A 27,211-nucleotide genomic window follows, 5' to 3' on the forward strand; every position below is an offset into this window, starting at 1 on the left:
GGGCCTGGGTTTCGAATCACAACCTTCTGATCAGTAGTTCAACACCTTAACCTGTAAGGTCCACATCTGAAAACACACAAAAGGTGTCGTATTCAGATGTTTTGGCCAATCCAGTGTTCATCTACTTCAGAGTGATAAGTAACGATGGACAAGCTGAAAAATTGACAATCTTTATTAAAGTACAGATGTCAGGACTCCATTACCCATCAGCCCCTGCACATCAGAAGACTGGAAGCACTCTTGTGTTGCCTTGAGTTGTGTATTGCTGTCATGTTATGCTTTTGTTGTATTGGTTCCTGTTCATTGTTTTTATTTGTGTTGCACCAATTAAACCTTATCTGCACTTCAACTGTATCAGCCTCCGACTTCAGTACCTGAGAAAACCTGAAAAAACATCTTTACATACATTTACATATTATTTTGTTAGTGTCAACAACTTACCTCTTTATTTAACCAAGTGTAGTGTAAAAGCTTTTATTGTGTTACTATTCATAAAGCATTTTCTTTAATAATTAAAAAGAAACGTCTTTACACAGTACAATATTGTAGCTCTAATCTTCATGTTGTTCATCAATGGAAATAAAAGATCAAACTACATGCAATGTAAAAATATTTTATAGTATTTGTTTGTTACCTATAAAGTAAATCTAAACATTATTCAAACCTTGTTTCAAAATTTACTTACAATTTACTTAGATCCTTACTTTACTTAGATAGACTGATATCACTGAATATGAATATGAATGTCTATAACAATGTGCTGATTCTGTGCTGTCTAAATAGGAAACCACAGAAAACACAAGATGGAGTCAAATGATCACAGAGCATCTACATGCATGCAAGCGCACACACACACACACACACACACACACACACATGCACACACACACACACAAACACACACATGCACACACACAGCACCCATATCTAACCTTAAGTATAATCACAGTAAAATGAAACCTCTTTTAGGGTTTTTATTTGTTTGTTTTTAATAATTTCTGCATCTCAAAACTTTCTCACCCACTTTTTACTCACCCACCTAACACACACACACACACACACACACACACACTCTCACTTCCCCCTCAACTCTAGCCAGCAGTCTGGTCTGATTCTGAAATCACTGTGTTTTAATAAGCTACACATAAACTCTGTCTTTATTTTTATATGTTTTAAATATTATTAACTTTGTGTAGGTTTTTCATCTTCTCCAGCAACATCATGAACCTTATAGCTGTGAGTGGGATTCTTTTCAAATGTAAGTATGATTTTTTTTTTCTTTTCTGTGATTTATGCACAATACAAAATTGATTCAGAAATAATAATAATAATAATAATAATAATAATAATAATAATATAAAGAAATAAATAAATAAATAAATAAATTAAATATTATTATTATTATTATTATTATTATTATTATTATTATTATTATTATTATTATTATTATTATTATTATAAAACAGTCTTTAAATAACAATATACAAAGGTATACAATATGCAAAACTATTTTTAAGTTTTATCCGTGATTTAATTGATTTATCTGAAACATGCTCATAGAGTGTAGAGGTGGAGACTTTACCTGTATTATATTTGTGGTACAATATTTTCTTTTACAGTTTTATTTTCTCAATAATATATTTTACCTGGTAAACTGAGCGTGTAACTTTTACCCAAACAATCTACTGACACTCATTTATAATTGTCTGACTGTAAAGCTGGCAGAATGAGAAATATGAACAAGGCAGTGATGTCTGAACTGCAACTTTAAAATAATTTTCTGTAAAATAATTTCAGTTCTTTGTAAAAACATGCACTTTAAATATGAATTATGTCCTCTTAAGTCTTTCTCTCAGCTGTACCCAGTGTGGTGTCAGGAGGAGTCAGAGTGAAAGGACCACTAGGAGGAAATGTTTCTGTTCACTGTTCATACCCCAAAGGAAATGAAAATGTCGAAAAGTACTTCAATAAAGGCAAACCTGAAACACAGCTTGTGAGACTGGAGGGCACAGAAATGTGGCTCCAGGACAGCAGATTCTCTCTGAAGGATGATGAGGAGAACCGTAACTATCAGGAACCTGAGTGTGGAGGATGCTGGGCTTTATTGGTGCGGGGTGAAGAAGTGGGTCAGGGATATTCGGACAGAGGTTAACCTCGATGTAGTGCAAGCTGAAGTGCAAGCTGTAACCACTGAAAATGGTGAGAAGTGAGATCTCACATTCTTGAAATTTTGCATGATCTACTGATCCACATAACCTTTGTATGTTCTTTTTATGTTCCATAGCCCACATAACCTTTGTATGTTGTTTTTATGTTCCATAGTATAGAATATTTATAAATGTTACACTTTATTACACTTTAAATGATGTTTACAGTCAGGAATGTATCTCTCTGTTTTTCTCACTAGCTTTTGCCTCCCAAACTATATCATCAGTCAGAATGGGAACCACAGAACCACAGGACCAGCAAACCTTCATTAGAGGTAACCCAATGCAAATATACCTGCATGTTTATAGTCTCATAAATTATTCACAGACCAATTCAATTCAATTCAATTCAATTCAATTCAATTCAATTCAATTCAAATCAATTCAAAATATTTATTTTCCCCTAGGAAAACAGAGTAGTTAAAAATGTAGTATAATAAATGTTAAATGCATGCATAATGCTTGAAAAGCTTAAATTCATAACCTATTAAACCTAGCAAGTTTCTTTAGGGTTTCCACATGCAGGGCAAGGACATAGAGTCCACTAAATGGACTTCATACTTAGACTTGCTACATTGGATTGGATTGTTAATAATTGTAAATTTGTTCAAATTCAAAAGCTCAAACCCATTTTGGAGCAGCTGATTCAGAATAAACAAGATGAGAACATGTATTTAGCGGTGTTTTTTATACAGCAAATCCTATGTTTAGTAATAAATTTCATGTAACAGCTACTGCAAATGCTTAAGCTTGTCTCACATGTTTAATATAGAGTTTGCTTTATTTCCTGACAAATCAGTATCCTGTAGTTAAAGTAAACTAAACCTTGTATGTCTAATTATATTGTACCTTATAATGTTCACTGAAGTCTTCCAAATCCTTCACGTTTGTCTACTAATTCCAACCAAATCAGAAGAGTGCAGTTGGACTATATGCTCAAAAGTCTGTGGAAACTGACCGTCACACCTATATATGTTTTTTTGAGCATCTTATTCCAGATTTTTCCCCACTTGCCTATTGTAATAAGTTCCATTCTTCAAAAAGTGCTTTCCACTACATGTTGGAGCATGGCTTATTTAGTGATGACAGGCAGCAATGTTGGGCAAGGAGGCCTGGAGTGTAGTCAGTCCAGTTCATCCCAAAGGTATTTAATGGGGTTGAGGTCAGAGCTCTGTGCAGACCACATGTGGGAAGGGGAGGAAAGAGATAGAGAGAGAGAGAGAGAGAGAGAGAAATACAAATACAAATTCCTGATCAAGAATCAAGACAAACAGTATCATATCCACATTTGACTTGACTCTCAAGTTATCATACAGATTTGATTGGTTAATTAGATGCATTCTTATCGGCAACTTGATACACAATAAGCATTAACTTCGGCACCAGCGTAATCTCAAGCACAGAATTCGATAACAGTCAGTAGCCAACTAATGAACTAGAAGTGGCTCAAATCACCATAACAACACATGACTCCACAAGTCAAGGTACAATAAGAATCTGGAGGCAACTGAATGTTGAAGCACAAGGTACGCTGGAATGGCGCTCACCCACACATCACCAGGTCGAGGCCTTATATACAGTCGGCGCATCAGTGGACTGTCAGAGCGTCATGACGTCACAATTATAATTGACAGCCGAGTCAGCCAATAACCCCGACCTAGAGGCAGAGTAAAGAATAGCACAAAAGGAAAGGGGAGTGAAAAAATAAACACAATATACACATCATACGTGGAACGTAACACAGCGTCAAATACTAACACAATACAATTTGAAGCTATACCAGTATATTAATAATATTTTTATTTGTTAAATCATTGCTTCAGATAAATCTGTGCATCTTGGACAAGTGCTATATTTATCATTATAAAGTTACAACGAGGCAAAAGAAGGTAGTAAAAGAATGTTTCTAACACACTGAATTGTTCTACTTTTGTGATGTAAATGTTTTAATAAACTGCTGTCTTTCCTGTAGCCACCACACAGTCTGGAAATTACACAGAACTTGATGTGGTGTGTGGACAATGTCACTCAGTAAGTGTGTGTGTGTGTGTGTGTGTGTGTGTATTCACTTACCATCTGGAATCCCAACAAAAAATAATAAATGAGCAAGATCATGTGGGTTAATTTATCTGTCTTTAGTAGCTGCTGGTCAGGGTATGTGTTGTTTAAAAAAGGCTACAAGTTTCTTTAAATTGGGTGAAGTAGAACCAGATGAATTGATTAGAAAATATCACAGGTATATCCAATCAAAAACAACACCAAATACAGTTAATGATAGTGGAATTGTGTTTACATGCTGTATGTCTATTAAACATCATTTTTTTTATTTCAGGATGACAAAATCATCCCGAAAAACACCTCTTTATCCCCTATCCAGAGCCCAGATTCCATCATCTATGCTATTCCAACACCGAGATGCAATCGGACTCGTTCTCTTCCATCCCACTGCAAACCTGCAGGAATTCAGGGCTGCTCTGGAGAAACCCAACTTCAACATCCAGAAGCAGTCGTGTATTGTGCTATTCCACAGTCTGGAACCTGTCCACGACCTCAAAGTTATGCACCTTTCACTTCAACACGACCCGTTTCCATACACGTTTCCAAACTCTACCTTGAGCAGAGATCACATGTGCTCAGTGACACTCCTGCTATTTCAGAGGAGTCACATGATGTCTGTGCTACTGTCAAGTGGCAATGATAACACTTACATGCTATTTCCTTCATTTCTAAACTAAATGTATCTTTTATAGTTAATTACAGCACATCAGTTTTTGGCCAAATCAAATATGATTGAGTTTATCAAAATAATAATGAAAACCTTTGTAACGTCAACAAATTTGCTAATTTTATAATAAGTGATAATATGTGAGGTTATGTATTTCAAAAATATTTGTAAAATAAAACAATTACTTGTAAATGCCGCTAATTTACATTTTTTGAGGCCCATTATCAGCAACCCTCAGTCCTGCTAATCCAAGTTAATCATCAAAGTTAATTAATTATTAGAAAACCCTTTTGCAATTTGTGCTAGCACAGCTAAAAACTGTTGTACTGATTAATGGAGCAATAAAATTGTCCTTTTCAGGTGAGTTTTGAATCTGGATCATTAAGAATTGTGGGTTTGCTTACAGGCCCAAATGGCCAAGTTTTTCATGGTGGCAATTTTTTTTTTTTTTTGACATCTTGTGAACTTCTTCCTTCATATAACAACACAAACAAGTTCTAACCAGGACAGAAAAAGGTGTGGGAGGCCCCGGTACACAACTGGAAAACAAGGAAATTGATGTGATCCGAAAACTTTTAAACAGTAATGTAGATAAAATGATAATTTTACATGATTGCTGGCTTTACACCTCAACAAACTAAAAACCTATATCGCCTAAAAATAAGGTCATCTTGGATCTAGTTCATATTGTCACTGGAACATTCCAGAAGAAAACCATTGCTGTACTCAGAATAATGTTGTTCTGGTGGGGTTTTTTTTGTTTGTTTGTTTATATTTATATATTTTTAATATGTTCAATCTTTGTTGAAAGTGTATATGAAATTTATTTTACAGTTAAAGGAGTCCCTGGCTATAAAACATGCAAAAACCAAGGTGTGGACCATTATATTGTTTTTTTGTTTGCACTCAATGCATAACTTTGAATATGCAAAAGTTGCTTTGCTGCCCCATAACACTGACATAACACATTTTAGATGCCAAATGCAAATAATATAGATTTAGTGATAAGTACACAGTGATATCCAGTGTTGTTTGCAACACACTTTCTGTAAACAAGACCATTTACATGGACTACAAGAGATGTTTTAGCCATTAAAACAAATTGAACATGATGTATCTACTGAAAGGTGAGTTATTTATTCATACACAGAGGTAGGTTTAGTTCGTCTGGTACAGAAAACATTCCTGTTTTTTTTTTTTCTCTCTTTCTCTCTGTTCGCTGTTATATCCACAGTTTTCATTTGAAATTTGAAGATATCATCTTACATACAAACTATGTACCAGCCATTTGACATTGTGGTTCTTTTCTTTGCTGTGTACATATTTGCTGTTACAGAGGAACGCATTTACGGAAACTGTGACAAAAGTTTATTATTATTATTTATTCATTTTTATTTTTTTTTCAAAATTGGAAAATTGCCATATTGGCATAATGGGAATTTTCCTGTGTCCTTTTCATGTTGGCACATAAGCACTGGTTTAGCATGCTAACAAATATTGACTGTAGTGTTTTATTTTTTAAATGAATGTTAAAAAGTCAAAATATATTGACTTTTTTTTTTTTTTTTTTAAATTACACTGGACATAATATGACTGTTTTTTGTTTCATGATCTATACACTATTTAGCATTTTTTTATATGAAAATATAAACTGTAGTTTGGTAAGAGTGAATGTCTCAAAGAATTTTCCATGTTAAAACCTGATACTGAGATATCAATATTATTAATTATTAATATTGAATCTGATTGGCTCTGTCTTATCTTTCTAACATGAAATAATATCTTAACCACACAGATGTTACACTTTAACACTTACACTGTAATTATAACAGATATGTGATGTAACAGATGTCAGAAAGGTTATATAAATGTTAAGTCCTGTGTCTCTCCTCCAGGAGTCACTGTTCTCTTACTGACAGCATTCGCTTCATTCAGCAGTGAGTATGCCATAAAGAAACCGACAGAAGTGTGGGAACAGTCCAACATATATCTCTATAATTTTTTAAATTGCATATTTGGTTCAAAGGATATATTTTTTTTTAATTCAAAGTAAAATAAGTATACAATTAAACTCAACTGAATTTGGACTGTCACATTTTTTCTTGGCCACTACAGTATATGTACCTCACTGTATACATTATATGTATCTGACCCCATTGTTTTATAATCCCATGTATTTCTTCATGTAAGGGAAAAGCTGATTACACAGAGTGAACTCCAGTACAGCATAATGCAAATCATTAATATGCAAATCAGTTCACAACAGACAAACACCAACTTCAAAACATGCTCTTAACTCTTTTTTTGCATTTTAATCTTGATAATAAACATAATGTATAATAATAATAAAGTAATAATGTATAATAAAGGATGCATAATGCATTGTGTCTTTCAGATGGTAGTATGGAACTGCCTGAAGAATGCCAGGTAAAGTAATAAGTGAAAATTTTTACTTCTTTTTCTTTGTGATGATTTAGCATTTGATCTTTTTGGTGGTGGTAAATCTCATCTGAATGAAGGCTGAAACTACACCAATGCTTGGGCTTTAGAATTGTTTATATCATAAATATTGTATATTATTTCCCTTTTCTCCAACAGCAATTTTAGGAAAAGTTTAGAGATTTTAATGTTTATATAAATACTTATGCTTTTTTGTTGTAGGTTAATCTGACAGTAAAGTGTGCACAGGACTTCCTGACAGAAATCGATTACAGTACAGCTCAAAACTTATCTCAGGAGGTGAGATGTATTTGGCGCTGCAATGCTTTAACTGACAGGATTGGTACTGCATTTGAATGTAATCATTGGTGTGTCTCATTGATTGTTGTGTAGGATGTGGAAAGTTATTTAAACACAATAATGAATCTTTCAACTCGTGTGATAAATGATGCTGCTGATAGAACTAACTTAACCTCCTATGGACAAGATTTATTGAATATAACTGAGAAACTGCTGTCTAAAATGGTGAAGAAAACAGACACCTACAGCAATATCAGCTTCTCTGTCCAAAATCTGGGTAAGGAGCCCGCTTCAAAATGTAGAACATTCTTTTCGCTTTGACAAACCTGGTCTAAGCCTTCATTCATATGTACCAATGTAGCAGAATTCATATTACTTTTTCATAACTGGAGACTATTATGTGACATAAATCCAGGGTTATTTTAGAGGGACAAGTCATTAAGCTTTTGATTTTATTTGATTTTATTTTGAAATACATAATGTGTATGTTTAGAGGCATGTCTGATATTCATCTTTTTTTTCTATATGACTATGGGATATTAATACACAAATTCACAACAGCTTTAAAATGTTACAATTAAGTTAGATGGTCTTTTAGTAATGTCAGTCTGAATTTTTGTGAAACCTTGTTTAGACTAAAGCAGATACGCAATAAATAAAATGACTGAATCTTGTTTTATATTTTCCCAGAGGTTCAAGTTTTCATGGTTGGACCTCATGCCAACTTGAGTGAAAATCTCACACTCACCACCAGCAATGCTGCTATGGATATCGACCTCATTGGAATTTCCAAAAATAATAATGGTACAGTAGATTTCTTTAAAACATGTTTGGACAAATTAAAGGTAATTTCATCAGATACATTTAATAATGTATCAAAGCTCTCCTCACAATTCGGCTGCTTCAATAAAAAATAGTTAAAATATTCCAAAAGAAGATGGAAAATTCAGGTATGTGTGAACAATATGAATGTGTAAAACAAAACAAAAAACAAAAATGCAATGGTTTAGAAACAATCATGTTTCCGGAAAGCATAAAGTATAAAAGTCAGTTTAAGACTTAAAATGAAATGATAATTTTCAGGATTCAATTTATCTAAAATTTTATAAAGCCTAGCATAAGAGATAAAACATGGTTTCTTTTATTACAGATTAATTTGTGTGAAATCAAATTAATCTAGCCATATCACCTACACTCTATAGTAGTCATACAGTAAGATTTTAATTTATTTCAATTTAATTTAATTCATTTCATTTAAATGAAAATTTAATTTATTTTCATTTATATGTCCACCTGTCTGTAGCTTATAAACAAATCTTAGCACTTGGCTTTAGTCTTTTAATCTATGATTAGGTTGTCTTTTTTTATTCAGGGTCAGCTGCTGTGGCCTTCATAAGTTACAACAATATGGAAGACATATTTAATCCCAATTTCACCATCACACGGACTGAATCAAAAAAAACCCTGATGTCTGCCCTGATCTCTCCCTTACTTCTCAATATCATGGATAGAACACTTACCATACCAGCCAATTTCACCCTCAAACACATCAAAGTATGTATTATTCGATGGCAAATAGCTTTCATGACCATTTTAATAATTTTGGATATTTTATTGTGATCCTTTTTTCTATTGGCAAGGAGTTGGGCCCAGAAGCCATTATGTCCTGTATGGAATGGAGAGACCCCAGACGGAGTGAATGTCTCATCACAAACAGCAACAGGACTCACACTGTGTGCTCTTGTGATGACATTACTAACTTAGCTCTAATCAGTGAGACTGACATGTGTAGGGTAAGATACCTGTGTTTATGTATAATGTATAATATATAACGTGTATATGTACAGACATCTCCTGAAGTAATGCCATCATACATGAAAATAAGAAACAAATTCTGATATACAGTTCATTTTAATAACAATGTCTAATTATAGATAGTACTTTTTTGCCCCTTCCAGAAGGTTATGATTTGGTTGCAAATAAGAACAATTACACATGCCAAAGTATTTGATTAATATTCGAATGATTTTTAGGCAGCTAGCTAACATGAGACAGAGAGTTTATTATCCCCACTTCTGGTGCACTGCCATTCAACTCCTTATGTAGTGATTATAGCTAGTCGGTGATGCCAGGACAGTTATTTGTGAATATAGCATTGATGGATCCCAACACAAACTGATAATTAGCTGGTTAAAGTTAATGGCATAGTTAGCAAACCTAACAAACGTAGAACATGGAGAACAACACTTTAGTCAGTAGGTTTTTTAGGGGAAAAATAAAACCATATAAATCACTCAAGGTTAAGCAGTCAGACTGCAAAGTGACATTGAATTGAATTTGTACAAAACATAGAAAAACTTGATGTTGCTTTAGCTGCTGTTTCTGGAAAGTCCACCGTTCAACACACTTACGGTGTAACAGTTTAGCCCAATGAAGCATCTTGTGTTTTTTTATATCTATGAAGTCATCACTCATGTTTTTTTAATGTTGAATGCATTTCATTAATACTGATCTCTGACATTTGCATTGATTTTGAAATGTCCTGTGATATTTTTTTTTTCTAGCTTAATTTAAGTGAATTATGTCCATTGTACTTTGTGATTCATCTTCAGAAAAACCTACCTTACGAATTACCACAGGAGGTGAGACGTATTTGATTGTACTTGAGTGTTATTAAAATGGCATTGATGGACAGGTCTTTTGATTTTTAATATGTATTCATGGAAATCTCTCTGTTTGTTTTGAAGACTGTGGAGAAGTATTTGACTGCAACAACAAACCTTGAGAAACATATTAATATACAATTTAGGTTAAATTACAACGCATATCTGTTAACATATGCAAACAGAATAGTTGTAACTACACTGTGGAGGAAAATAGATAACAACATTTCCCTCAGCCTCTCTCTCCAAACACTAGGTATGGAAACTGCTAGCAAATGATATAACACTAGACCCATATGATACATCTTATATGTTCACATCATTGGTTCTTTACACTAATATGATCTAATTTTTCTATACACATTTTTTTATTATTATTTTAGCATTTTAGATTCATGTTTTATTCTTGAGCAAAACTTTGAACTTTTGATATAGAATTGTATATCAATTCTACTTCATCATTCTACTTCAACTTCTCTTTCTAGATGTTCAAGTCTTCTTGATTGGACCTAAATTCCCCTTGAGTGAAACACCTCGACTCAACACAAGCCATGCCTCTCTGGATATAGATCTCATTGGGATTTCAAAAACCAACAAGGGTATAGAAGTTATAATGCTACAGTAGTATCTTTTTGTCTAGCTGTGAATGACTGTTAGCCAGGACAACATGCAGATGCACCTTTTACCAAAATTGCTGAAATTCAAGCTGATGAACACAATCACTACTACAACTTATTTTAAAATCACATTAAACATTCCTGAGGAAAAAAAAAATCAAATGTAGTTTCGTAATTAACTTAAAGTATGTATATAAAATATAGTATACAAAATATTGATTAAAATCTTTATATTTTATTAATAAAAAATCAGTAATAAACACCACTTGGGATTTCAATTTCACAATTTTACCAAACAGTCTAAAGATTATCTCTGATCTTAAGTGAAACATGTAATTTCATTCAGGATCAGCTGCTGTGATGTTTATGAGCTACACCACCATGGCACACAAACTGGAACCTTTGCCCGAAAAAGATCGCCTAAATAAAACCATCATGTCTACTTTGGTGACAGTAAATCTTTTCAAATCCTCAAGACCTTTCGCCAGACCAGTTAACTTCACCCTCAAACACATCAATGTAAGTAATTTTAACAAGTTTTTCTTTTTCTTTTTTTAAAGAGGTCATTTGATCTTTTTTTTTTTTTCATTTTGTCACTGACCAGGGTAATGATACAGACCATGAGGGCATCCTCTCCTGTGTAAACACTCAATTGAGAGGGGTTCTAGGCCTCTGCAACGTCACACAGACCAACAGCACTCACACTGTGTGTTCTTGTAAGAAGCAAGGAGACCTTATACTTTACATGCTGACCATCCCAAACAGAGTAAGTGATTTCAAGTACACACTATGAGTACATAAATGTATCAGAATCTGTGACCAGGAAATAATATTATGTCTAGAATCTATACAAGGATAAGAATTAACAAAACCAAAGCAAATAATAAAAAATAGAAAAACCACTCCTTTCATCCTTTTCATGTTCTGGCCTCAGATATGTATTTACTCATTGTTATTGCCAAGACAGCACATCAAATAGATGTATGCAAGATGACTGCCATGTGTGTTTTGCATCAGTGGTGTAACCATGGATTAATTTCAATGCAGGATGAATAACTAACAAGTGCACTGCTTGTGAATTTTGGTTGGATGTAAACAGCAGTAAAGGTGATGATGGAATTCAGAATATGTTACTGTCCTGCAGTAATCCACCAGTATGTCACCATCTGTCACCTAGCTATCCCTATGCTCAGATAGTGTAACTAACTGTGTGGATAGATGATCTGGCAAACATTTCATAGGGGGAAAGTCACAGTGAAATTTCTTGTTGGGGCTGATTGAGTCATTGGCTTAACGGATAAATCTGCTACTCGTGTACAACAGTCACTTTGAATCTGATTCAAATAAAGGGAAAATCCTGTATCTACAAAACCTGAGAATAGAAGGAGAGCTATAAACCACACCTCTTCATGAAAGTTTGTTCTGGTTATAGGATATAAAACCATATAAACAAGCAATCATGTTTCATGATGATGCTGCTCAGTTTGTGTAATTTCGTGGGAAATAATTGTAAAATTTACAGTCATTGGGAATAAATGATTGATGTGATGTTTTTAGGTTTTGCACATTTGTCATATATCTGTAACAATGGTGTATACCAGAAAAAAAAAAACTTTAAAAAGAAGAAAAAGAAGTCTGTGTGTGAGATTTTATATTACAGTAAGGTCTAAGTGCCATAGTGGGTATCATGGGTATCATCATGACACTTACTGCAGCTTTCTTAATTTGAAGCTGTCATTCCTGTATGCTGAAATTTCCGCTTGTTTTGGTACAGCCATCACTTTATATACCATTCTTTTTGTAAATGTAGCATGTTACTCCCCAGCTCTGATGAAATGCAAAGCTTGTAGTGTAATCACTGAAAATCACTGAAAATCACTAATTTTCTATTTGTTTTTGTTTTTTTTTTAATAATAATAATAATTTAGGATAATTTGACAGCAAAACGTGCATTTAAAGTCCTGTATGAAATTAACAGAAACACAGATCTCAGCTTACCTCGGGAGGTGAGACATCTTTTGTTCTTTGGTGCTTGTTCCTGTTTATCATTATAAGTGCTTGTTTGGACAGAATTTTTAATGGCTTTTAATATGCACTCATGGGAGTCTTTCTTGCTTCTGGGCAGCTTGTGGAACGTTATTTGAAGATAATAAGAAATCTTACAACTCTTGTTAAAGACGTTGTTTATGAACGAAATGATCTAATATCCTTTGGGAATTATGTATTAAATTGTACTCAGAAACTGGCATCTATCCTGGTTAAAAAAATAGATGCCCACAGCATCTCTCTCCAAACTTTAGGTACAGAACCTTCATATATTTCAATTAAACTGTAGATTACAATTTAATATATACTACAGTTTATGTGATATATTTAATCCTTTTTTCTAGTTTGTAGATTTATATTATTTTTTAAGCTTTTTGCATTTAGAACTTAAATGACAGACTATACATCCTAAAGGCTGAGTTTAGAACACAACTGAATACTAATTTATTTATTTCAGAAATTCAAACACTTGCAGTTGGCCCTAATGTCACCTTGAGCAATGACCACACATTCATCACAAGCCACACCTCTCTGGATATTGATCTCATTGAGATTTCAAAGGATGTTAAAGGTGTAGTAGAGTCTGTTATGTCAGTTTAAGAACTGACAAATTTGCATTTGTGGGCTGTGGTTTAATTTAATTTAATTTGGGATTTGCATGGTTGAACTACTTATCTCTCTGTACATGAAGAACATGACAATTCCGTTTCTACCAGGTTTTTCAGCCAGTGTTTATTTTAATAAATATGTCCACATCTACAACCTATACATGACATGCACAAGAGAGATTGAAGAGAAGTTGGCTGGTTTGGGATGAATCTTTTTTTCCATGTATATTAATTTAGATTTTTATTTACAGAATCAGCCACTGTGACCGTAATATTCTACACCAGTATGTCAGACATCTTAAAACCTATCTTCTTCAACACTACTATCCAAACAAATAAAACTATGATGTCAGCTGTGGTATCAGTCTCACTACCTCAAATCACCAGTAGATCTCTCACTAGACCAATCAACATCACCCTGAAACACATCAATGTAAGTTTTATCCAAGAAGCTTTCAAATTACCCTTTGATATTCACTTTCATGAAGCGGTATCTCCCTTCTCCCCTGGTTAGGCATTAGAACCTGAATTCAGACTCTCGTGTGTGTACTGGAAGGACAGTGAATGGGTTGAAGGTGGCTGTGACATCATACAGACTAACAGCAGTCACACTGTGTGCTCATGTTATCTCCTGGCTACGTTTGCTCTTATTATGGAGACTGACCCATGTAAGGTAAGACATAAGTATGATGAATATAGTATATAATACACATATAAAATAGCATTTAGTCTATGTAAGTATGCAGCGTGACATGGCCACAGATGATGGATGAGCCCCAGGTGTCACTTTTTTATGCTTATATAAGTCACTGTAAATTGTATAACGCTTTCAACAATAAACATCAACACACAGCTGCTAATTTGAAAAGTGGACTTATATCTAGATTCCAAATATGCAAATCAAGCACCAATAAATGCACAGACCAGCTCACAAGGAAGAAATCCTGAGATAAACCAGACACAAAATGGAACCCATTCTCTTTTGAGACACACTGGTTAGCAGGATTATAAATTAGCACAGTACATAGCAGCAGAGTCAAAATAAACAATAGTGTGTTGAAAGGATATGGAATACAGTAATACCTCGCAGATCCGCATCTCACGATTTGCGACTTCAATGATCTGCGAAATTTTCATTGGAACCTAACTAATTTGCAGACCCGCTAAATCCTCACAAAATCCTGCAAAAGTGTTTACGGCTCATTTCTTGACCATTTATACATTTTCATGCTTTTTAATGCAAAATTATTAAGAAAAATTTTGTTTATTAATTTAGTAATATAAATATATATATCAATATAAATAAAATATAAATGTTATTTTAATGATATCAGACATTGCTGATATCGTGTACGTACAGTGCAGCCATTACAACACGCTATTGGCTGGAAGGGTTGGAAGTAGCCAATCACAGAGCATTAACAGTTTTACCTAACTGTTGATTTGCTGGTAGCTACGATGCTTTCTATCTATGATGTCGTGGTTCATCTCCCCGCACCTTGTACTCGGTCCAACATGCGTGTATATTCCGGGGAGAAGTGATCTCAGTGATTTTTCCCTTGATTTTTATACAGCCGATACTGTACTCTATTTTTACATCAAACATTTATTTCTTTTTTAAGGGTAATGTATTAAGCTAACTTTTAAATGAAATTAAAGTGTTTGGGGAGCATATTTAGGGTTTAAACTCTCGTCATTTGCGATGGGTCCTGGAACGTAACCTCGTGGATGTGTGAGGTATTACTGTAAATTGGTTTGAATAGGAGTCCAGGGATGAGCATAGGACACTCATTGCCATTACAGCTGAATTTTTAGAGAGATTTGAGGATCAGTCGTGTAGGTGTGAATGGTGAGGCAGTACACAGATTGTCAGGATCAGCTGTTGGTAAGATATAGATAGCATACTGACAAGGAGCAAGCACTGTTTACTTGGTGAGGCATACAGTGCCTAATAGTGACCTTTCAAGTAAGTAAATATCATAGTATTGGTCTTGGTGCTGGGTTGCCATAAGCTCTTTATTGCAACAAATCCTGGGTGTCATAAACAATCTGGTAGCCTAAGTAATGTGTGTTGATGAGAACAAAAAAACACTGTACATCACCTTTATACTGGACCACAGACTGGCAATCAGAATAAACAAGAGTTTAAACACAGTAAATAATTTATGTCTAAGGTTTGCTTATCCTTCTAAAGACCTGAATGTGTCACTCATAAGACTCAGATGGTATATACAGCTTTTGAAAAAAAAGAGACCACTGCAAAATAATCAGTTGTTTTTTTCTTCCAGGCTCATGTATTGGTCAGATGAAGAGTTTTGTTTGATTTTTTGGAACTGCTGACAATATTTCTCCTAAATTTAAAATATACCTATTGTTATTTAGAGTGTATATTTAAAGGAAATGACAACACATCAAAATAACCCAAGATCATGCAGCATTTGCAGAGCTTTAATAACTCAAATAAAACAAAATGTAAATCATTTGTAAACAGATTGTGTTAATGCTTTGGCTAAATAACATTAAGAGATCAGTATTTGGTGGAATAACCCCAATCTGCATGAGTTTTGATCTCCACCAGTTTCTCACATTGCTTTATACCACTCTTTTTGCAAAAAAGCAAACAGCTCAGCTTTTCTTGATTGTCTGTGATCATCCATCTTCCTCTTGATGACATTCCAGAGGTTTTCAATAGGGTTCACATCTGGAGATTGGGCAGTCTTTAAAAAAAAAAATAATGAATTTTTTTTACCCAGGTAAATTTGACAAAACCATGCATAACAAATTTCCTGGATCAAATTCCAGTCAACACAGCTCAAGAATTAATACCGGAGGTGAGTCAGATTTTGCTGTTAGATACTAATTGTGAACGTATGTTTTTTGCATGTAAGTATCACATCTCTCTTTCTGTCAGTTAGGTTGTGAAACATTATGTGAACATCATAATGAAACTTATTATTAGTGTGAAAAGCAACACTACTGATCAAAGTGATCTGAAGTATTATGGAAAAGCTGCATTGGATCTAAATGAGAAACTGTTGTCTAAAGTGGTGACAAAAACAGAAACCGGCAACATTACCATCACTCTTCAAAATTTAGGTATGAATTCTGCTTATAAATCATCAACACCAGAGCTTTATAATTAGTTTTACTTAATAGAAATCAACATGTACTGTCAAGTCATACTAGTATCAAATTTCTCATGAAAAACCTGAAACATGTTTCTAAAATTATACTCCAATGTTTCAGGTTTTGAGGCTTGAGGCTGGAGCACCATAATTTTTCATGACTTCATTAGAACAAACCATGTATCCTATAGTATAGTTTGTAGATGACCCTTTATTTCTTTCCAGAGGTTCAAGTTTTAATGGTGGCTGAAACAAATGCTCCCTTCATTTCCCAACTCAGCACAAGTAATGCTTCCTTGGAAATCGATCTCACTGGGAGTAAGTGCATTTAAATACCTATCTAATCAGTCTTAAAATACTCCAAGGGCTTTGATAAAGAACTGAAATTCACTTTGAAAAGCCTTATGTTAAAATAGCCCAAAGCTCCAAACCACCAGAAAGAACCCTCGCCAGAAATCTGAACTCTCTGGTTCACAGAATTTCACTTCTGGTTTCTACTTCTGGTTTATGGCCATATAAACCGCAGCTAGACTATGTGAAGTATCATCAGTTTTCCTGCAAACTGAACCTTTTGTTAATTCCAGTGTTTGAGTTTTTGCTTTTCAGATTGTTTGCTTCGTAGCTTGCTTTCTTTTTTGCTGAACTCTCTCTGCCTGTTCATGACCTTGATTTTGCCCTGCTGTTTTGGATTTGTTTACCGGTTACTATTAAAGTCAGATTTCGAACCGCATATGGAACCTGTTCGGCCATCCTTACACCCTAATTATTCAATCATTGGTTAAGCAGTACATGTAAATATCAGTAGACTTATAGATAGTACTGATAATTCTTAAAACCTAAGTTGGATTTAAGAAAAGGTCTTTAATATTTTCCATTGTTATTTCATTTTTATGGTAATTTTAGGATCAGCTGCTGTGGGCTTCATGAGCTACACCAATATGGAAGATATCCTGAAACCTAGATTCTTCAAGACATCTGCTAACACAATGAAAACCATGATGTCCACTGTGGTGTCAGCAACATTTCTCAAAACAACAAACACATACCTCTCCAAATCAGTCAAATTTACCTTCAAACACATTGGTGTATGTTAAATGATCCTGTTCTGTAGTTATATGTTGTATGTTGTCTATGCAGCACCAGAGTCCTGGAGAAATGTTGAGAAATGTTGTTTAATTCATTTTTCTTTGTTTAGTTGTTTCATTTCACTATGTGCTGCATCAGCAACAGCGCCCTACACAATTATTGATGTGTTCTAAGATGTGTTCTTAGGCTTCTAATAAATTCATTTTGTTTTGTAGAAGCATAATCTCACACTGAAAATTGTAGAAAAATCTAACCTTTCCTCAAGTGAATTTATAAAAATACAAAAAAATCCATGACTAAGTAAGGCAGATGTGTGTCGACCTTCATAAGTCAGGCAATAGCTACAAGAAAATAGCCACTCGCCTAAACTTGAGAATATCTCCAGTCAGTGGAATCATTAAAAGTTTTAAACAAATGGAACAGTGACAAACAAGGCTGGCGAGGACCCAAGTTTATCTTGCCACCACGCACAGTGAGGAGGATGGTAAGAGAAGTACAAAAATCTCCAAAGCTCACTGTTAGAGACCTGCATCAAAGAGTGGCATCTTGGGGTCACTAAGACTCCATAACAACCATCAGACGCTATCTACATGCCAACAAGCTGTTTGGGAGGCATACAAGGAAAAAGCCTTTCTCACCTACAATCACAAATGTAAAAGTCTGGAGTTTGCTAAGCGGTACTGGGACTTCAACTGGGACTGTGGGCTTTGGTCAGATGAGACTAAGATAGAGCTTTTTGGCAACAAATACTCTAAGTGGGTCTGACGAAAAACAAAAGATGAGTATGGGGAAAGCCCTTCATGCCCACTGTGAAGTATGGTGGAGGAGCTGTGATGCTGTGGGCCTGTTCCTCTTCCAAAGGCCCTGGGAACCTTGTTAGAGTGCATGGCATCATGAACTCTTTGAAATACCAGGACATTTGAAATCAAAACCTGATGGCCTCTGCCAGAAAGCTGAAGATGGGTCGTCATTGGGTCTTTCAGCAGGACAATGACCCAAAGCATGTGGTGAAATCTACACAAAAATGGTTCAGCGACACAAAATCAAGCTCCTCTCATGGCCATCTCAGTCCCCAGACCTCAACCCAATTGAAAACCTGTGTGATGAGCTGAAGAGGAGAGTGCATAAGAGAGGACCCGGGATTCTGGATGATCTAGAAAGATTGTGCAAAGAGGAATGGTCAAAGATCCCTCTCTCTGTATTCTCCAGTCTTGTGAAATGTTATAGGAGGAGATTAAGTGCTGTCTTGTTGGCAAAAGGGGATTGTAGGAAGTGTTAACATCAGGGGTGCCAATAATTGTAGCACACATGATTTCATGTAAAATAAAAAAAAATAAATGTTAATGTGGGATATTTTTCCACTGAATAATTGTACTTCAAATAATGGATGGATTTTTCTCTTTTTTTTGCATTGTGGTTCTATATAGTTAAAAAAAAAAGAATTTATTAGAAGCCTAACAACCCATCTTAACCAGGGGTGCCAATAGTTGTGGAGGGTGCTGTATATGTGGTTGAAATGACAATAAAGCTTCTTGACTTGACTTTTTCTTTTATGCTTAAGTTTTAGTTTTATAATCACTATAAATAATTCATTTGTTCTTTTTCATTTGTTAGGCGTTAGATTCTGAGGGTAACCTCTTCTGTGTGCACTGGAAGGGAGCCGAATGGGTTGAAGATGGCTGTGCTGTTGCAGAGACTAACAGCACTCACACTGTGTGCTCTTGTAATCAGATGTCAGTGTTTGCTCTCATCATGGAGATCGTTCCATGTAAGGTAAGAGACCAGGAGATAACTATAATTCATAAACATATCACTCTAGATCACTGAAAAAATAATAACTTATTAGTCTAACAAAATTACACAAGATTACAAAAATTTTGTTAGAATAACTGTATCATAATTTATTAGTAAACACAGTATGCAGTGCTGTTATAGTAAAATAATGAATGACGAGTGGTGTGATAAAATGACGATGATACTGCTACCACCATGAAGTTGATTACTTTTTATATAACAGTATATCCTATAGTGACCTCTGACCTCTCCTGGTACATGAATCTTGCACAATATCTTACAAAATCTTATATCACAATATGGGTTTTTCATACCTTGAAATAATGTATACTATGATATGTTTTATATTATTAATGAAAAAAAAAATAGCTATACAAAATATACAACTTTTGTCAGTTGTTGAAAAAACCTAAATATGGTAGGTCAGCTTCAATTGATTAAAGTCATGACCAGCAAGGCTTGTTGAGAGACTACTGGGGTACTTCCTGTAACACTCTGAGTGTGGAATGAGGCCAAACTATTTCAGACTCTGCATTATGACTGTACAATTATGAAGGCTATCCACACCACCACACTCAGGCTTCTCAGACAAAATAATAACTTTAGGACACAAAAGGGAAGTGCCAAATAGCTTGCAGTCACACTTTAGCTTTGACTGTAGTCTCAAGCTGTTCTGCTAATACAGGGACTGCAGACAATCACTGATGCAATTTTATAGTCAAACATTCAGTACATGTTAAAGTAATAGAAGAAAAACCTCTGGTACAAAGTGCTGACACAGGTAAATCATAAATGTTACATAAATGTTAATCAAATGTCTTTTTACAGACATGATAACCATAGCAAATGCCTATTATTACTATTATTACTATTATTATGAACATTATATTTGTTACAGCATTTGAAAACACCAGTCCTACGTACAGCATTTCCATGATTTTTGTTTTTTCTTCTCCCTTTTTTCTGACATAGACTCTATTTGGAATCACAGTGTCACTGCACTGTAACAGTGTCCTGAATATGTCAGTGGTTAAGGGAATAGGAGTTTTCTTCCTGACCTTATGTCTACTGACATTTGCTTTTTTCTGCCAAAACACAAAAGACACCAATGCGGCTCTAATTAACCTGTGTTTAAACCTCTTGCTGTTTCATCTTACCGACATTCTAAAATCTCTTTATCAGACCCATCTACAACCCCCGGTGTGTGTGTTATTTCCACCTTTACACACCTTTATCATTACTAAATTAATGCATGGATATTTGCTCAACAGTTTTTCTCCTTTTCCAGCAAGCCTGTGCAGTTATGTCAGGCATACGATGGTTCTTCTTTATCTCTTGTTTTGTGTGGATGCTCATTGAGACAGTGCTGCTCTTCCTACTTGTGAAGAACCTGTCAAAGATCCGATCAAACCAGAGGGAGTACCTTAGCATGAAATGGTTAAATATGATTGGATACCTCATTTCCTTGGCTGTGGTGACTCTGTGTACACTACTTATTCCACAAAATTCTGTTGAAGAACAGTAAGTGTGGAGAGTGGCAGTGGGAGTGTTTTGTCAAACATGTTTAGCTCATGTTCACCACAATGCTGTCAACTGCACCTTACGTTTTGTTCTAAATGTTACATTTTTTTTAGTATCAGTGATTTAAATTGAATATAAATTATATGTCTTTTCATCTGTGTAGATGCTGGGAAAATCGAGATACAGAGAAGACCTTTGATACACCTATCATTGTTATTGTTGCAGTGAGTACTACAGACATCTTTGCAAGACTTTTAAACAATGAAACATCTTATTAAGAATTTAAAACACATATATGAGCCTGGGAACACTCTTTTAGATGTCACTTTGGCTATACTATGGAAAACAAACAAAAAGGACAAAAATTAAGGTTTTGGCCATTTTGTTCCTTGCCTTCCTTAGGAACACTAAATAAGAGACCAGAATACACCCTAGATGGGTCACCATTATATTACACTTATAACAAACATGGAATGATTGAGGATTGTGAAAGCTGTGCAGTCGGCATTCAAATTAATCACATGGGTGTTCAGTGGGGTTGGGTCCAGTGCTTGGGTCACTTTCATCAACATTGGCAAACGATAGCAGATATCCTAATAGACATCAAAATACCCCTGTTCCAAGCATTTGTCCCTGTCAGCCAAAGAAATTATGTGTTCTTCCTCAATGTCTATCAGTCAATCGTACTCACATCTAATGTCAAGAAGTGCTTCATGCACCAAATTATGAAACACATTAAGGTAAGAATTTCCAACTGACTTGACCCATGCCAGTATGCTGCTGTAACCACACAGAAAATGCCATATCTGCTGCTATCCACCTCTTCTCTGACCCACCTGGACAAAAAGGACAATTATGATGGGATGCTAATCATTCACTTTAGTTTAACATTTCATCCCACAACATCTAACAGAAAAGCTAAGCATATTGACCACCTCCCTCTGCAACTTGATCGTGGATTTTTGACTAGGAGAAACCTAGTCACACCAACTCCAGCACTAATAGTCTCAGCACTGTTGCTGACCAGGGCTGTGGGCTAGGTCGACTGTTGTTTCGCATTCTGACTTGTGACTGTGCTACAAAATACACTTTAAATCACCTAGTGTTTGCTGATGACACTACAGTTGTGGACCTCATCATCGAAAATGATGAATCAGCATATATGGAGGAAGTGGAGCACCTGAAAAAATAATGTAGAGACAACAAATTTTCTCGTAATACCAACAAAGAATCAATCGTTGATTTTGAGAAGACTGAAGAGGACCACTCACTGCACATCAATGAAACAACTGTGGAGAGTAAAAAGGGCCAGGTTTCTTGGTGTGCAGATGACAAAGAACCTCTTCTGTGTTCTCAACACCACTGTCGGAACCCAGAGCCTCCCTCCAGGTGGACACCACAGGGTGGTCCTAGAGCCTTCTCCAATTACCAATATAATCCAAGCGTTGTGTAGTTCAAATTAGAAATTTGCAGGAAAACAAAGAAATAAAGTACTCCTCCAGGCTTGGATGAGAAAAAGCAACCGGTTTTATTTAGAAAAATATCACCGAAACTGGCACTCAAATACATGGATTCATGAATCGATGCAGTCAAGTACACCCCCCTTCACAAATCCCCCAGTATATATACCCTTTAGCCCAGCTGCCTAACCTTGCTGGATTCTATGTTTCCATGGATTGGTTTGACGTTCACCCATTATTCCCCCTGAAAAACAGCCCCATCTTTCTGTGGCCTTCATACACTCTATGGGTCACAAGTTGTTCAACATATTGTTGATCTATCTAACTTCTATTAAACCTTATTTAGCCCAAAAAACACATTTATGTCATTATACCCCTTAGCCCTTTAATTCAACATTCACCCACATGTTCCATGTATTTGTTGTGGTTGTTCCTGTGTAGTTCATGGTGACTTCTACGTCTAAGTTTGTGCTAATTTTATCTATTTATCATAAGCTTACCCATTGACTAATGATTATGGCAGGTGCTTAATAATGAAAGAATTATTAGATAACCAAGTAATCAAATAACTATGATTATTATCAAATAATCAATAAATTAGAGACGCTAATTAGATGGGCAACATGTCGGTGATTAACAATGAAAGTAAGTACTGATTACAAAAATGAAAATCATCATATGATTAAACATAACTGAATGAATCTAATGATTAACCAATTTATCCCTAATCATTATCTATGGTTAAACAATTTATCTAATCTCTTTGTTCATGTCTTAATGATTAAACCTGACTCGGATCTATCTTAAGGATTAAAAGAAAGTATTCAAAATTATTAAAATTAGAATTAAAATTAGCATTAATCATCCCTTACTGATTAAAATCAAACGTACTTAATGATTAGGTATAAGACAAGTGTAAGTTTCAGAAATTTCCCACACCACCTACTGATGTACAGACATTATAGACAACTGTGTGCTCACAACTTTGTGGCAATAGTTTGGGGAAAGCACACATATTGGTATGATACTCAGATGTCCACATACGTTTGTTCATATAGTGTAGTTTTTAAAACTTTATATAATAGAAAATGTCCAATTTCACCATTTGAAGGGTTTTTCCTAGGCTGCAGATTTTCACAAAATTTTGGCTACATAGTGTACAACTTATATGATAAGCTTTTGCATTTACTACAGCTGTTAAATACACCAGAATTGTTTTTCTTCTTATTGTCTTGTGCAGACAAACATGATTCTTTACATCATCATCATCATCATCATGATCTTCACCCTGAAACGGCTGAAAAATGAAAACTTGCATCGGAGTAACACTGATGATAAAGACCTCATAACGCGTGTTATGATTAAAAGCCTGGCACAGTTTGTTATCCTCGGCTGTTACTGGATATTCCTGTATATCCCTGATGACACTGGGGTTTTATACAATACCTTCCTGTTTCTCAACTCCCAGCAAGGCACCTTCATCTTCCTCATTCACTGTCTGCTTAACCAAGAGGTCAGTGCTTATATTTAAAAAAAAAATGTTTATATTCAATAAAACTAAACAAAAAAGATATTTGACCATAAAACAAGTCTTAATAAACATGTATCATAATGATGTACATTTATTATAAACAAATTCTATACTTTGTAGAGCAGGGTTCCTAACTGTCGTTCTGGTGGACCACACATTCTGAATACTTTAGTGTTTTCCCTGCTCTAACAAACACAAGAAGAGCTGGTAATCAGACGACTAGCTTAATTGGGTGTGTTGGAAACTGAGAAAACAGATTGGGAAATGTGCAGATCAGGGGGTTCAATAGAACCTTGGACAGGGTCCCGTGCCCATGGGAATTTTAGCAACCTGTTCTGCTCTTTTTGACTATGTTATATGACTATGTTCTACTTCCAGGTCAGACATCGGTACAGGAAGTTTGTGTGTGCTTTTTTCTGCTTCAAAAAGCTTGACACAATTACACAAATCATGGACACACAGCAGTGAAGTACCAGACTTTCTTTCACAATACCAGAATTACAGAAGTGAATACAAATCATACAAGACACACACCATCATTTAAATGTACACCCTTCTCAATTCTATGTTATTATATATCAGAGCCTTCTGAGATGCTGGGCCAGAATCTGAAGACAGCTGTGCATAAATGACTGCCATCAAGCATCATATAACAGAAGCAATGTTGTAAAAAAGAGTGGGTCAAGGTTTTTCCGAAATGGTATGAGAGACTGATTAAGCTCCTACACAAAACATTTAGTTCATTTTATTGTTGCTAATGGTGATTTAACATGTTACTGAATAATAGTCTACTCCCCAAACTGGTATACTTTTTTGGGAAAAATGACTGAACTGTTGTGATTTTTTTTTATTACATGATGTTACTTGTTTGTTTATCTTAGTTGGTGAGAACTGTACACTTGTAAATTAAGCTCACATAAATATTAACACAGACTTAAAAGGGTTTTTTCCCTACACATTCTTTACCCCATTGTAGAATCAGCCTATAAAATGTGCAGTGTTGTTGTTGTTGATCCAGTGACAAACTGGTCCACTGTAAAAGTGCATGCGGACCCAGATCACCAGAGGGAGCCATCGCCAGAGTATTGACATTCTCAAACTTACTTCCGGTCTCACTCAGGTATTTAAGCAGCTCACTGCCTAGTGTTCACTGCGAAGTATCATTCTTTATAGATTGCCTACCAAGCCTTGCATATTGTATTTTGTCTGCTATGTGTATGATCCTTGCCTGTTCCTAGTTTCTACGAGTTTCAGTTTCAGTTTCCACAGTGTTTGATTTCCCAGTTTTTGCTCCCTTTTGCCAGACCATATTGTTACTGATGCTTGCCTGCCGATTCTGTTAAAATAAAGATGTGCATATGGATTCTGCTACGCCTGCCTCCAGTGCATTCTTACATCCACACAACAACTTGGCACAGGTTTTACGCCAGATGCCCTTCCTGACGCAACCCTCCCATCTTTAAAATGAAATGTGCAGTGTATTTTTAGAAATTATAGCCACAAAATCACGAAAACCTTAGAAAGCAGGGTCACCAAGTGTTGAAGCACACAGCCTTTAAAAATTGTCTATCCTCTGTTGCATCACACACTACTTATACATCATGTGTAAAACTGTTATGTTGTGCTCCCTAACCGTTGCCGATTCAAGTTGACTGTAGATACAATTGCTAGCATTAGCATTGAGTTTTTAATGAATTGATGGATAATGAAGGAATGCCTGACTTTGTAACTTAGTACATTATAAGTCATATAATTTAAATAAAATTATATAAACTAAATGTGCATGTGCTCTGTGGTGAACCGCAGCAGAAATACTTGGTGAATTCTTGTATTGTCACCGTGATAATCAACATGTTGCCATTTTTCTATAATTTCTCACAGATTCTTATCTAATAGACTTTATACAGTATGCATTTTAGATGATGTAAAATCATTACAGCCTTGTACAGATTGGATTTACATAACATTATACACATGCTGTATCTGCATCACACAATTGTCACCCAAATGAGGATGGGTTCCCTTTTGAGTCCGGTTCCTCTCAAGGTTTCTTCCTCTTACCATCTAAGGGAGTTTTCCCTTGCCACAGTCGCCTCAGTCACCTCAGGCTTGCTCACTTGGGATAACATCTAGGACTGTCTGTCTGTCTGTCTGTTTATATGTTTGTTTTTTTCCTATGTTGTTTCTCATGTAAAGCTGCTTTGAGACAAGGCTCTTTGTTAAAAGCGCTCTACAAATAAAATTGAAATTATTTGCTTCAATTTAATGACAGTAAAAAATAAATGGTGATGTGAATAAGATGATGTGAACATTAACTTGATCTGTATCTGTTATTTTGTGCTTTGTGCTGGTGACACATGATTAGCTAATTCGATAATAATTAGATAAAGCTATGCAAGGACTCATGGGCAATTAAAAAAAAAGCTAGAAAAAAAATAATGCTGTGAATTTGATGTCTTTAAAAAACAAACTTAAAATAGTACAAATGCAAGTGATTGATATACCAGCTGGACAAGAGAAAACAAGTAAGAATGGTATTTATATTCACAAGTATTTTAAAGGTCAAAAGAAAAGTTGAGTTAGAATGTCAGAGTAAAGTACAAATTGTCCAATTTACTACTATGGTATGATAAAGAAATAGAATAACTCAACTATATACCGTTTATACAGTGATATGACATCTCTGGATGGTTTGCAGCTGCAGCTGAATCAGTTTCTGTAAGCCCAATGCTATCAGTGACCAGAGAGTTCATTACTAGGACAAATAAATGTATATACTGGATTTCTTACACAGCTAAATGAAGGTGATTTTTGTGCTGAATGACAGAATCTCTTTTCATGGTCACATACACAAGCTTGTCTTGACCTTTACAGAGGAGAACTGTCAGGACCACAGTCTCCACTTGCCAGAGCACACTGTGGCCAACAAACATGGCTGCTCCATTCTGCAATTCCCAGAAACCATGTCAATTTACTTTTTCATGATCACAAAACCATGCACACTTGTTTACATTTATGTAAACAGACCATAAACATTTATCCAATTGTGAAGCAACATACATTTTTTCCATCTTTGATTGTTAATTTTA

General features: G+C 35.1%; 3 protein-coding genes across 4 annotated transcripts in view; all 3 read left to right on the plus strand.

Moving 5' to 3' along the window:
* Positions 1-408, plus strand: part of LOC131347003 (uncharacterized) — a 4,673-nt gene extending 4,265 nt beyond the window's left edge. For both annotated transcript variants that reach the window (XR_009203697.1, XM_058380833.1), the window contains exon 5: positions 1-408. This exon is cut by the window's left edge and continues 929 nt beyond it. The gene's annotated coding sequence lies outside the window, so the exon portion shown is untranslated.
* A 1,442-nt stretch (positions 409-1,850) lies between these two features.
* Positions 1,851-4,978, plus strand: LOC131347206 (uncharacterized). Its single transcript, XM_058381163.1, has 4 exons — positions 1,851-2,199; positions 2,408-2,482; positions 4,180-4,238; positions 4,540-4,978. The coding sequence occupies exons 1-4, from the start codon at positions 2,049-2,051 to the stop codon at positions 4,903-4,905; spliced, it is 651 nt and encodes a 216-aa protein (XP_058237146.1). The 5' UTR covers positions 1,851-2,048; the 3' UTR covers positions 4,906-4,978.
* A 988-nt stretch (positions 4,979-5,966) lies between these two features.
* LOC131346566 (uncharacterized) lies at positions 5,967-25,601 on the plus strand. The gene is made up of 28 exons (XM_058380052.1): positions 5,967-6,059; positions 6,828-6,869; positions 7,328-7,359; positions 7,594-7,671; positions 7,765-7,948; positions 8,362-8,475; positions 9,044-9,225; positions 9,312-9,464; positions 10,236-10,313; positions 10,419-10,590; positions 10,820-10,933; positions 11,298-11,470; positions 11,556-11,717; positions 12,880-12,957; positions 13,077-13,251; positions 13,455-13,568; positions 13,857-14,038; positions 14,120-14,278; positions 16,359-16,436; positions 16,521-16,701; positions 16,956-17,048; positions 17,634-17,815; positions 19,431-19,589; positions 20,583-20,810; positions 20,899-21,131; positions 21,295-21,355; positions 23,832-24,104; positions 24,501-25,601. Exons 1-28 carry the CDS (start codon positions 6,041-6,043, stop codon positions 24,588-24,590), a joined length of 3,789 nt encoding a protein of 1,262 aa, XP_058236035.1. The 5' UTR covers positions 5,967-6,040; the 3' UTR covers positions 24,591-25,601.
* The last annotated feature ends 1,610 nt before the right edge of the window (positions 25,602-27,211 follow it).

Source organism: Hemibagrus wyckioides, linkage group LG26 (assembly GCF_019097595.1).
Source record: "Hemibagrus wyckioides isolate EC202008001 linkage group LG26, SWU_Hwy_1.0, whole genome shotgun sequence".
Classification (NCBI taxonomy): Eukaryota; Metazoa; Chordata; class Actinopteri; order Siluriformes; family Bagridae; genus Hemibagrus; species Hemibagrus wyckioides.

Coding starts and splice junctions, on each gene's coding strand:
- LOC131347206 (XM_058381163.1), top strand. CDS start 2,049: ATGATGAGGAGAACCGTAACTATCAGGAACCTGAGTGTGGAGGATGCT. Junction 2,200..2,407: donor AGCTGTAACCACTGAAAATG/GTGAGAAGTGAG, acceptor TTTTCTCACTAG/CTTTTGCCTCCCAAACTATA. Junction 2,483..4,179: donor CCAGCAAACCTTCATTAGAG/GTAACCCAATGC, acceptor TCTTTCCTGTAG/CCACCACACAGTCTGGAAAT.
- LOC131346566 (XM_058380052.1), top strand. Junction 14,039..14,119: donor TCACCCTGAAACACATCAAT/GTAAGTTTTATC, acceptor TCCCCTGGTTAG/GCATTAGAACCTGAATTCAG. Junction 24,105..24,500: donor ACTGTCTGCTTAACCAAGAG/GTCAGTGCTTAT, acceptor TTCTACTTCCAG/GTCAGACATCGGTACAGGAA.